At 35.4% G+C, this 13636-nt stretch overlaps 1 protein-coding gene across 1 annotated transcript; it reads right to left on the bottom strand.

Moving 5' to 3' along the window:
* Positions 1 to 280: 280 nt before the first annotated feature.
* Positions 281 to 12032, bottom strand: LOC143048836 (uncharacterized). Its single transcript, XM_076222706.1, has 6 exons — positions 11947 to 12032; positions 10653 to 10729; positions 9800 to 9854; positions 6672 to 6861; positions 868 to 974; positions 281 to 427 (listed from the first exon to the last, which is right to left on the bottom strand). The coding sequence occupies exons 2-6, from the start codon at positions 10700 to 10702 to the stop codon at positions 281 to 283; spliced, it is 549 nt and encodes a 182-aa protein (XP_076078821.1). The 5' UTR covers positions 10703 to 10729; positions 11947 to 12032.
* Positions 12033 to 13636: the final 1604 nt, after the last annotated feature.

Here is a 13636-nt window from a genome sequence, read left to right as displayed (position 1 = left end):
TCTCCCCTTAATTGTAATTTTTTAGTGCCTTTCAACCGAATTATATCTTGATTTACTAGAACAATCATAGGAAACAATTTTGTTTTCATAGAAACACTACAATTTGAACATAAATTAATGTCAACTTGAGTAGAATTTTTGTTCGTCATGTTTTCACCAAGCCTGAATCTTGGGCAGATTGGCACTTGAATTGTATGGGGGTAGGGTTAAGGGGAAAACTGAATTAATTTTAAAAAGTTCTTTAAAAGTATTATATATAGTAATCTCCATTAGATTAAATTTAGGAATAGCCAATGTCTAATAAAGTAAATTTTAGCTCACATACCTCCTGCATCATTTTGTCATGTGCTCTTACATCCCATAACTTGTCTGGTTTCATAAGTTTGTCATTCAATCTCAAGTCAAATATTTCAAAAGCTTGAACCATCTGGAAAAAGATTAATTTTATCATACCTTGATATTTTCTGACTTGTTCAATTATTTTTCTACACCATTAAAACATAGTTTTTCTACCAATTTTAAACTTTATATCAAAACAAGCTTTCTACAGGTAAACACATTCATTTTATTTCATTTAACTCTTGGATCATCAGCAAAGTTAAGAAATCATGAAAACTTGGATAGAAATGGATAAATTTGAACAAAAGTTGGTTTATTGTAGACATATATTGTTTCTTTTTGTAATTAACACTTAATTAAAAGTCAAATTCAAATTTAACGTTTTTGAGGAAATAATATTTTCTTTAAAAAAACAGCATATAGGAAAATTTCATCGATATATTTGACAGGCTCTGCTGGTGTGAATGTAGGGTCTTATAAATTGAGTTCAATTCTGGCATATGAAGTACAAAATGTAATTATATAAACCTGAAAAGCACATCTGTTAAATGGCATTCTACCAACAGCAGTCCCAAGACCTGGACAAAGCACCCTTCTGATTGGCTGATTTTCTGGGTTTCTGTTGTGCTTCTGTACTGCAATGGAATATACAAACTCATGGGTAGATGTATTTCTCTAATTCTATGGTCATTTTTACTTTTCTGAACCTATTGTAAAACAAAATTTAACCAACATGTGGTCTCAGAAGATAATTGGGTGATTGAAAGGGTAATAACCTCTATCAGCTCACTGGATGTATAAAAATATGATAACGTGCTTAAAAAAGAAAAGCATAATAATCAAAGTAATAGATTTTACTACATTAAATACCTCACCTCCATAAATTTAGATATCAGTCCACTCGCTGCATTATTCAACCGGAAACCAGCCAGAAACAGAACCATGACCCCGTGACAACCTCTCCCACCTGACACCTGTGCTTCCTAAACCTACATCATTTTTCCGGTTCAACAACGCATACTGCACGCTTTTGTGGAGGAGGAAAAAGTCTTTTTTTTTGCAAACAAGTTGTTTATTATATATATAGAAATTTAAATTGATATTTTTGTTTATTATAAGTATATTTAGATAATTTATCATCATTTTATCTGAATATTATGGATAAAATTCCAGCTTCGGCTACCCAAGAGGTAAGTGACAGTCAAATACACACTTCCAACAGTAATTTGTTGTCCCCTTGGCGTTCGGCCACCCATTCTGATGACTTTTGGGATAGAAGTTTGGAATTTCCAGGTGTTTCAGGTGTTGGTATGGAACAGGACTCAGAACCTGTTCCTGTCAGGACTTTGCCGTTCACTCCCGGTGCCAGTCAGTTGAGGCTATCTAGGCCTAGCAGGGTATCACATACCGTTACTAGGCCTGCACAGATACCAACGTATCCTGTGTCTTGCACGACAAGCAGACAGGAGACTCTACCAGCTGGCATCAGGAGTGACCCCTTTTCCAGGACTAGGTGGCCCATGAATTTTGCCTACCCTCCCATGCCTATGGGTATGCCCAACTTGCCGCCTTATCCCCAGCCCTTTGACCGTATTCGGCTTAATCAGTTTGGTCTGGTCAGGGGTTTGGTGGTAGACCCTCTTCAGAGTCATCCTCTTAAGGATGAGAGGAGGAGTCTTACCACGTCCATACACAAGATTCAAGCTACTGTGAAAGCTAAGTTTATAGAGTTTGGTAACAGGCTTGATCTGATGGAGTCTAGGGGTCTGTCTCAGGATCCTGTACAGGACCCTCCCAGACCTCCTAGACAGTTGTTGGAAAACGACTCGGTGTCTTTGGCTCCTAGAAGTCAGGAGGGTAACTTTTTGGATGACCAAGGTGGTATTTCAGATGTTGACAGTGTAGTAAGCACAGAGGGAGATGCTTTCATTCCTAAGGAGCCTTCTTCAGGCAATTCTGATTGCCTTAGGAGTCTGGTCTACTCGATTCGCAGGGATATGTCAGATATGCCCATGTCGTCTCCACCTAGGGTTTCTTCTACTCCTTCGGATTTCATGGCTTGCTCAGGTATAGTCAAGCCAGAGTCTAAGGGGTATTATTCTTTTCCAGAGTCGGGGCACTTTACAACTGCTTTGTCTTTTGTAAACTCTTCTCTGGCTGAGAATCTTGCTAACACTAGCAAAACTGGTGGTAGTAAGTTCTCTGGTTTCGGACCTGCCTCTTACACAGGGAGATGTAGATCTAAGGACCTTCCTTGGGTATGTCGGCTCCTAATTGTGACAGGGCTTTTTCTAGTTTACTTGGTTCGAAACCTTTGGATGGCCTTAGACTTTCTCAAGCTTCTTATGTCAAGTCAGAGAATAATCTGAGGTGTTTGACTTTTGTTCTTGAGACAGCTGAGCACTTTTTGTCAGCAGCTGGGTCTCTTTTAAAGGACAAAGGGGAGGAATTTTCAGACTTGAGGTCTATGCTGCTTCAGGTAGACAAGAGTCTTGGAATGTCTCAATTCCTTCTTCTTGGTCAACTTTACTCTTGCTAAGAGACAGGAGATTCTTGATAAATCAACTGTCTCTGAAGCGCTTCAGCAGAGACTTGTCAGTTCTCCTTTGTCTAAGGACAAGTTGTTCTCTGTTTCCTTAGAGCAGTTACAGGAGGAGTTGAATAAGGCCCCTCCTGTGGTCAAGGTGGATGTGAAGGTCACTGATGGGAAAAGATTTGTCAAGACCACTCATGTTAACAATCCTTCGTCTTCTCATCAACCCAAGGCTTCTACCTCTTCTTCTTCGAATTCACAGCCTACGAAGAGACCAGTTTTTCTCGTCCCAACTATTCTAGTGGGAAGAAAGCTAAAGTTGTTAAGGGAAAGAAGCAGGGTAAGTGATGTGTTGTCCCCTCCGTTGAATCGTTCCCCAGTGGAAGTGGAAAAGTATACTTCTCCTCTTCCTCTTCTTCCAGTGGGGGGCAGGCTGTCCCACTTTCTAGATCAATGGACTCTGATAACTTCAGACAAGTGGGTACTTTTGATTTTACGGAGGGGATTGGAACTTCAGTTTCTGGAACAGCCTCCTCTTTCTCCTGTTCCAATCAATCTGTCAGTGACAAAGGATTCTCAAAAGAATCAGTTGTTACAAGACGAAGTGTACATTCTTATACAGAAGGGTGTGTTGGAGGAGGTCAATCCTCCTTTTCATCTAGGGTTTTATTCCCGGCTGTTCTTGGTTCCCAAGAAGAACGGGAAAATGAGACCAGTTCTAGATCTTTCTGTTCTCAATCAGTATCTAGTGGTCCCACATTTCAAAATGGAAACCAACAGGTCTATCAGGTCGACTATTCATCTATGAACTTGGACAACCTCTCTAGATTTGATGGATGCCTATTTTCACATCCCAATTTCTCACAAGTTTCGTCATTTCCTGAGACTGGTTTGGGCAGACAAGGTTTACAGTTTCAAGGCTATGCCTTTTGGCCTGGCTATTGCACCCCTAGTTTTTACCAGGATTATTCAGACGGTGGTGTCTTATCTTCATACTCAGGCAGTACTCATTCACTCCTACCTAGACGATTCTCTTATCAAGAATCATTGCCGATCTCTTTTGGAGGAGCACACCAATTTGTCTATCCTTTTACTCCTGAGACTGGGTTTTTTTATTTCATGGGAAAAATCAGAGATAATTCCCAGTCAGAGTTTCAATTTCCTGGGAGAACATTTTCGGACAGATTTGGGTCTAGTGCTTCCTCCAGAAGAGAAGGAAGTCAAGGTACGTCAGTTAGTCAATGCTCTGACTCAGTTTTCATCTGTCCCAGCTCGTCAATTGCTTCAGCTGGTGGGTTTCTTGATTTCGATCATGGACGTCATTCCACTAGGACGTCTACATAATACATATTCGTCCAATCCAGTGGTATCTGTCAGAGTTTTGGCACCCAATTTCTCAGTTGTTGGAGGCACCTGTTCCAATTCTTCCTCGGTTGTTACCTCATCTTCAATGGTGGCTTCAGGAAAAACATCTTCGGAAGGGAGTTTTGTTGGATCCTCCAGACCCCAGCCTAACTCTGTTCACAGATGCAAGTCTGATGGGTTGGGGGAGCTTATCTGGAGGGCAGGACAGCATCAGGCCTTTGTTCAGGTGCTCAGTTGGAGGAACACATCAATCTGCTAGAGATGAGAGCTGTGTTCCTTTTTCTGCGTCAGTTTCAGGCTGTGGTTCAGGGTCAGTCACTACTGGTTGCCACGGACAACTCCACAGTAGTGGCTTATCTTCAGAATCAAGGAGGGACCCATTCCTTTTCTCTGTATCATCTGAGCAAGGAAATTCTTCTTCTGTGTCACAGTCTCGATATAATTCTGTCAGTGAGACATGTTCCAGGCAGTCAAAATCTTCTGGCGGATGCTCTCTCCCGTTCCCGTGTTCCAGTGAACACAGAATGGGAAATTCATCCATCAGTGTTTCAGGAGATCATTCTTTGTTGGGATCGTCCTCATATAGATCTTTTTGCCACCAGTCTGAATCACAAGTTGGAGACTTACGTTTTTCCCATTCCAGACGAGAAAGCCTGGGCAGTAGATGCTATGACCCTATCTTGGAAGGGAATGTTCAGTTACATGTTCCCTCCTTTTCGTCTTCTTCCAAAGATCTTGCACAAGATTCAGAGGGATCTTTGCAAGACCATTCTTATTGCTCCGGCTTGGCCACGACAGTCTTGGTTCCCAGAACTACTACTTCTGTGTTGTGCGAAGCCTCTTCGTCTTCCTCTAAGAGAGGATCTACTGTCTCAATTCAAAGGAAGAAAACTGCATCAGGGTCTAGAGAATCTCCATCTGCACGCTTGGTTACTGTCAGGAATTCCCTCAGAAAGGGAGGCTTTTCTGAGGGAGCAACCAAGCGTATCTCAGGATAAGTCAGACAATCTACAGGAGCAGTGTATGACTCCAAATGGTCAATTTTCTGTACTTGGTGTCTGTCGATTGATCCTATCACAGTTACTGTCCAACAGTTAGCGGAATTTTTCCTTCATCTTTTTGAAGAAAAGGGTTATTCTCCTTCTACTATAAAGGGATATAGATCTGCCATAGCCAGAACAATATCAGTTTCAGGAGGCTCTGATTTTGGTGACAATGAGTTTTTTGCCTTAATAGACCTCGTCAAAAGCGTTTGGTTCCTTCTTGGGACTTAGGTTTAGTTTTGAAGGTTCTTCAGTTCCCACCTTTTGAACCTTTACATTCAGCCTCCTTGAAATTTTTATCTTATAAATGTTGTTTTCTGATAGCTTTGGCTACGGGTCGCAGAAGGAGTGATATTCATGCCTTGTCAATTTCTGAGTCTTGTCTCCGCTTTGCGGCTGATAAGTCTTCAGTTACTCTTCTCACTGATCCATCTTTTTTAGCAAAGAACCAGTTACCTGATAAAGGTTCTGATTTAATTACTATTCCTGCGTTACCTCCCACGGCGGATAATCAGGTTTTGTGTCCAGTGAGAGCCTTGCTTGTTTACCTAGCTTCTTCAGCTAAATTAAGATCTGCTGGTTCTTCTAGGTTGTTCATTCCTATTAAAAAAGGAATTTCTGACATTTCTGCTAAAACCATTTCTACCTGGATTTGCAATACTGTCATTTTAGCTTATAAGTCTGCTTCTTCTGAAGTTTTAGTTAAACATCAAGTTAAAGCACATGAAGTTAGAGCTTTAGCCTCTTCTTGGAACATTTTTAATTCCTCCTCTATGTCGGAAATCATGTCAGCTGGTTTTTGGAGGTCTGATAGTGCCTTTTATAACCATTATTTACGTTCCATGCCATTTCATTGTGACAACCTCTATTCTTTAGGGCCTTTAGTTGCTGCTCAACATGTTGTTTTTCTCCTCCTAGTGATGGGGATTCAGCGCTTCGTTAAATTCTGTTATCTAAATTTATGAAGGTGAGGTATTTAATGTAATAAAAATCAAATTTTTAGAATTAAAATTTAGTTTTGTAAATTAAATACTCACCTTCATAAATCAGAGGTCCCTCCCCCTCCCCTTCTACCCCTTAGTGCCTAGCATTTTAAGGAATAAATATGAAGGTTTAGGAAGCACAGGTGTCAGGTGGGAGAGGTTGTCACGGGGTCATGGTTCTTTTTCTGGCTGGTTTCCGGTTGAATAATGCAGCGAGTGGACTGATATCTAAATTTATGAAGGTGAGTATTTAATTTACAAAACTAAATTTTAATTCTAAAAATTTGATATCAGAAATGATTTACATAGATATGTAAATACCTGACAAAATGTCTCCTCTTAAAGACCGAAGCATTGGCTGAGTTTGTGATATAGTATGAGTAATGATTTACTAATCTATGTTGATACCTGCCAAAATGACTCCTCTAAAAGACAGATAAGCATTAGTAGAGTTGATGACATCTTTTGGTACTCTCATTGTCGGGACGTGTATGAGGTACTTGATTGGTTTACCATTACTTATATTATTGGTCTTTAACTTCTGAATGTGTTCTTTGTCTGGATCTTTGTCATAGGCTGGAATAATGATTGCGTTTCCCTACAAAATACAAAGTTTGAATAAAATAAGGTTACCGTGTAGATGCCAACACAACCAGAAGACGCATGAAATCAGATGCCTTAATTTAGTGTTTGTTAAAATAACTGTTTTTGTATTTATATTAATTGTTCTTGCATAAATCAGGCTGTTTGTTGCTTTCCTGTTTAAATCATCTTACAATTTTTAATGCATTTTATAAATGCAATATGTCATGCACCAAATACAAGTTTTGAATATATTGATTTTTTAGACAGTTATTATGAAAGACCCCGTGAACAGAATATTTCTTGGAAAGACCTACCATCAATATTAAATCCAAAAATGCACTCATTTACAAAAAAATGCATAGTTAGATCTGATGAGGTAGTTAAATCTTCATATTACAAACTTACAACATAAGGGACCGGTCAAAATTTATCGTCACATAGGACCGGTGCAAAAAATAAAAACATTTAATAAAAGTTACAACCCTATAACTTTCTGACTGAAAAAAAAATGATGTCCTATGCCAACTTAGTAATAAAAAAGTTTGTGTCCTATCCTACTTTTCCAATGTATTGTAAATAAAAGTATACTTAATAGAGGCATTTAACATATATTGTCTTTATAATATGATCAAAAGCAACAGTTTCATGTTTTATTTTGTTGATTCACATACAATTACAGGCATGGCATTATCATAAATTATACTTTAAATAAAGCATTGAAAAAAACAGACATTGCATAATGCAATCAAACCACAAATAGGTGTTTGTTAAACTGAAAAATTAATGAAGATGCATGTATCTTATATAGAATTTTATCAATACCGTTAAATATTAATTATAAAAACAAGCTCCAGGAGAAACATGAAACTGAATACATTTGGTTTAACTCTCTATATATATTTTATCCTGAAGACCCATAGGTTGCCTTGGAATGTGTTTTTTTATAAGAAATGGTAATAATTGCTTCAACATTTTCCCATTTACAGAAAATGTACCTGATGTGACCCCCAAATGATTTTTGCTACTTTGTTGGTTGATGTTATGAACATGATGTACATGATGTATGTTTGTTGCACTTCACCATATAAGTGAAATTAAATTTTACAGCAAAACAACATACTAAATGGCATTGGATTCAGTAAGCTTGATATACATGTATATCTAAGATAGCGGCATAGTTTGATGAAAATCCAAGTTAAATTTAAAAAGTTACAAAAAAAAATTAAAGTGTACTATCTCTATTTTGTTCGAACTGCAAATTCTAGCTTTTTTGACCTAGATTAATTTAATTCTTAAATTTGACAGCAATACAACAAAAAAACAAAATGACCTGGGTTTTAGTAAGCTTAAAATATATATAAGATAGCTGCATAGTTTTATGAAAATCTAATTTGATTTAAAAAAGTTATTAAAAAAATTAAAGTGTACTATCTCTATTTTGTCAGAATTGCAAATCCTAGCTATTTTTACCAAGACTACTTTAATTCTTAAATTTTACCACAATACAACAAAAAACTAAATGAAACAAGATTCAGTAAGTTTGATATATATCTAAGATAGCTGCATAGTTTGATGAAAATCCAAGTTTATTTGTAAAAGTTATTTGAAAAATTAAAGTGTACTATCTCTATTTTGTCCGAAATTGCAAATCCTAGCTTTTTTTACCAAGATTACTTTAATTCATAAATTTTACAGAAAAACAACAAAAACTAAATGAAATGAGATTCAGTAAGCTTGATATATTTCTAGGATAGCTGCATAGTTTGATAAAAATCCAAGTTGATTTGAAAAAGTTATAAAAAAAATTAAAGTGTACTATCTTTATTTTATCCGAAATTGCAAATCCTAGCTATATTTACCAAGATTACTTTAATTCTTAAATTTTTACAGCAAAACAGCAAAAACTAAATGAAATGAGATTTAGTAAGCTTGATATATATCTAAGATAGCTGCATAGTTTGATAACAATCCAAGTTGATTTGAAAAAGTTATTTGAAAAATTAAAGTGTACTATCTCTATTTTGTCCGAATTGCAAATCCTAGCATTTTTTACCAATATTACCTTAATTCTTAAATTTTAACAAAAAAACAACAAAAAAATAAATGAAATGGGATTCAGTAAGCTTGATATATATCTAAGATAGCTGCATAGTTTGATGAAAATCCAAGTTGATTTGAAAAAGTTATAAAAAAAATTAAAGTGTACTATCTTTATTTTATCCGAAATTGCAAATCCTAGCTATTTTTTACCAAGATTACCTTAATTCTCAAATTTTTACAGCAAAACAACAAAAACTAAATGAAATGAGATTTAGTAAGCTTGATATATTTCTAAGATAGCTGCATAGTTTGATGAAAATCCAAGTTGATTTGAAAAAGATATAAAAAAAATTAGAGATGCCTTTCTGAATTTTTATATAATGATTTTTATTTTTACATATTGTATATTATACACGGTTATTTCAAGTTTTGTTGTAATGTTAATAAAAAAAAATTCAAAGTCATCGCTTGAAAAAAACTTGTGTCCTATGGATATTATCTGTGAAAAAAGTGATGTCCCAACAAAAGCGATTCTGGAAAAAAGTATCTGTCCTACTGCACTTTGCACCGGTCCTATGTGACGATAAATTTTGACCAGTCCCTAAATTCGATGATAATAAGTAGAACAGACAAGAATTTCAGGTTGTACACTTATGTATTTTAAAATGAAAATTTCTCCAAAATACAGATCAAGATCGAATTTGGGCTATTGTGTCCCCTTCGCCGTTCTTGAGTTATGTCCATGTCAACGGGCATTCGTAAATTAAAAAAATGCCCGCCCAGCTTGTCTAGCAAAACAGCCATTAGGCGTCAGAGTAAACTCGGACTAGGGCATCTGTCCCATGGACAATGGGACATAGATGTCCTTCATATATAATGGAATAATTCTAACAAAGTTGTACTCTACTCACAACAAAGTTTTCTCCGTCATACTGATCCCTTATTACTTTCTGTATCCGTTCTTGCCTGAAGAAAAGGTAATATATTAGCCATTATTAAATGATATGAGCAAATTAGTCCTATAATACGGATTAATCAACCAGTGCAATACTGATGATGTTCCTTTGTCGATATAAATCAACGAGTTAATATTGCTTATCGAACAGGATCAGAACACCAAGAAAAGTGATAGCAGTATAATATGACTTTTAAAAAGAGCTTTGGCACTGCCCGTTTATCTCCTAGAAGGGAGAGTCACGTTGGTTTTTAATTGAAAGGTTTTTTTTTAATTCTTAATCTTCTTGAAATAAATACTTCTGAAAGAAAGTAAAACCAGTTTCTATTAAAAATGGGCACCACAAAAATATAAAAGAACACTGGTATAAATGAAAAATGGCTTTCTCCTGATATATTGAAAATATTGTTTGTCTTGAGAAAAAATAGCTAACCTCTTCCTAAACAAAATTAAAGATGAAAGGTTGCTGTTTTAAACCTAGTCATATTAACAACTTTATGGAATATGAATCCGGTAGATATCAACCATTAAAATCATCTTAAATACCTCATAGCATGATTGCAGTTTATCAAGCAACTTTAGTTTTATATATATTTTGTATTTTGATAATAAAACTTAACTTTAACTCATTGAAAAAAAAATTAAGGTCTGACAAATATTCTAAGCATACGTTAGCAGACTATTAATTATTGTCTTCATTTCAATGTATGCCAGGATTTGTTAAAATTGATATTGACAAAAATAAAACTTTAATAGTAAATACTTGACAATACGTTTCCGTAAATGAAGGAAACGTATGTTAGACTGACATTTGCCATCCAAACAGCTCAGAAAACACACGATCAATCCCACCATCCATAAAGCCAAAGGCGTTTGCTGGAGAGACCTATTTAATTAGAAGTGAATATTAATGTGCACTACTTGGAATCAAATACTATATATATATGCAATAGGTCAACTATATTTGGTGTATGGAAATAACTAATGATATATATGTCAGCCGCGCAGTTTTTATTAGACCTTGACCTCATTTTCACGGTTCATTGCTCAGTTTTAAGTTTTTGTGTTTTTATCTGTTTTTGTCGAGCCTGCGACTTTTGTCGCAGAAAGCTCGTCAGAGGGATAGTGATCCGGCGGCGGCGTTAGCTAACTTTTTAAAAGCTTTATATTTTAGAAGGTGATAGACCTGGATGCTTCATACTTTGTATATAGATGCGTCATGTTACGAAGTTTCCGCCAGTCACATGTCCAATGTCCTTAACCTCATTTTCATGGTTCATTGATTAAGTAATGTTTAGTTTTCTTGGTTATAATGTTTTAAGTTTATGTGACAGTTGTAATAATAAAATCTTTATATTTAGGACTATCAGCATTATATCAATGATAAGTAGAGAAGGCAAGACATTTCAGCGTGTGCACTCTTGTTTCCATTTGGAAAATTGGTCTGAAAATGTTCGTTTCTTATGATATGTGCAGACCATAAACATTTTCCTGTTTTCATGATGTATATGCACTCGTATTTCTACAGTTATATACGGCGTATATGTATGCAAGGAAACTTATATATGTATTTCTTCGTTTTAATTTTGTTTGGTGAATGTATGGAGAGATTTTGTGACATAATCTGATATACCATAACTCTGCTTTATCATTCCATCAATGATCAAATATCTGTAACTGGACATAATCTTGATGTGTTCCTTGATTGGCTATTTAAATTCTGTTTCGTGCCATTTTTCACTTTTCTTTATATATTTTGCTCATCATTTTCTATTCTTTACATTTATCACCTCATTATTCTCTATTTAGTATTTATTACGTCCCTTTTAAGCAAAAATATCCTTAAGAACTAGTAGTTGCTTGCGTGGGACTTCTGATGTAAGCGTTTCTGCTCCATGAAGGCCTCAATGAACTTTTTTTATTTATTGTGTTTCTAAGTAAGCATAGTGATCTAAATATGCACTGTTTTAAACTGATACACCATTTAGTAATTATAAATTAGAAACCAATAAGCATATGGTTCTTAACATTGAACTGGATTGATACAACTGTAATTAGTTATATTGATATGAGGAATACAGATTTGAAAGTAGTAGTACTTACAACAGCATCTACTTCAGGAGTACCAACAAATATATCACCCTCTATAGACTGAAATATAAATAATAACTATTTAGCAGATATAGGCTAGATACACGTTCAGAAGTCAAAAATCTACGAAGCCCTTTATAGACCCTTTATATAGATGCTACGATATTGAAAGCAACCTTGTACCGACAGGTACTTCTTCAACGGTGAAACCAATTACAGGGGATAAAAGCAAGCTCACTGCTCTGGTAAGAAAAGAATGAGGGGCATGATGTGGATGGGGGTCTCATCACGTTTCACGAGTTGATTTTTTTGTCAATCACGATTCACAGAAAATAAGTTTCCATGATCACGAATCACGAAAATATATATATTAAAAAAAAAACTCGAAAAACGATCACGATCACGATTGCGAAAATGCGCCGATCAGGAAGAACGGAAAATGAAATGCCCCTCGAGAACGAAGCAGGTATTCTGCCTGGAGTCTGTATTCTTTAATTTTATAGGTCATTAGTCTCTATTTTCTATATATTTTGCTCATTATATTCTCTCTCTCAAGTAAGTAGCAGAACCAAAAATGTGTATAATTACTAGTACCATATAAATACTAAAGATTCATTCGTTTAAATGGATACTAATAGATTCACGATTTTTTTGATTTTTTTGTGGAATTTCTATGATTTCTTTAAATTGGAATTGAAAGATGCAAAACAGATGTTTCTTTCTTTCATTGATGTTTTAAATACATCATCTATTTATTTCTATAATTTTATACATATATTTTACTGCAATACCTTGATCCTTTTTTTCTATTTTATTCACAGATTTTACTGTAATATCTTGAACCTATATTCTATAATAATACACAGATTTCACTGTAATACCTTGACCCTATCTTCATATTTTCTGAACTTCTGTTTCCACTCGTCTACCATTTTACGTTTAATATCCCTGAGATAGTATGTAACTTTTATTTTATCTCCATGTTGTACAGACGGCTCTTCATCAGCTGATTTAACTGTCGATGATTCTAACTGTTTCAGTCTTTGCATTGCTGTGTCTATTTCTGTTTCTACCAGTGCAGCCATACTTATTCTTGCCTTTTAGAGATTGAAATATTCTGGAGGTTGACAGAAGATTGAAGTTTTTACCTATTAAACACCAAAAAACGTATTGCAAACAACAGATAAATAACATATACTCAGGAGGTTGGGTTTTGTAGAAGTGTTGCAATCTTACAAGTTACACTCTTGATACCTAGCTTGGGCTCTTAATTCGTAATATATCTCATATATTGTAACGCGAACACAACATATACCAGATGCTCCGCAGGGCGTAGCTTTATACGACCGCAGAGGTTGAACCCTGAATGGTTGGGGCAAGTATGGACACAACATTCAAGCTGGATTCAGCTCTAAATTTGGATTGTGATTAAATAGTTGACACAGCATAGGTTTCTGACACAGAATGAATGTGTTCTAATGAACTTAAAATTTTTGTTTTCTCTTAGAGCAATTCACTATGCTGTTGAATATTAATCCTCTCAAAAAAATGTTTGAAGAAATTTTCTTTTTTATTGATGAAATTTCAAATGAGAAAAATTGAACCCAATTTTTTTAATCACATCCCCCTTTCCCTTATTCCAAAACTAATCTCAATTAAAATTTCTAATGGAGTTTGCAACAATAACTACTCATTTAAATAC

The sequence above is a fragment of the Mytilus galloprovincialis genome, chromosome 10 (assembly GCF_965363235.1).
Source record: "Mytilus galloprovincialis chromosome 10, xbMytGall1.hap1.1, whole genome shotgun sequence".
Lineage (NCBI taxonomy): Eukaryota > Metazoa > Mollusca > Bivalvia > Mytilida > Mytilidae > Mytilus > Mytilus galloprovincialis.
The sequence above is the reverse complement of the archived record's forward strand: the minus strand, read 5'-3'. Positions and strand labels throughout refer to the sequence as shown.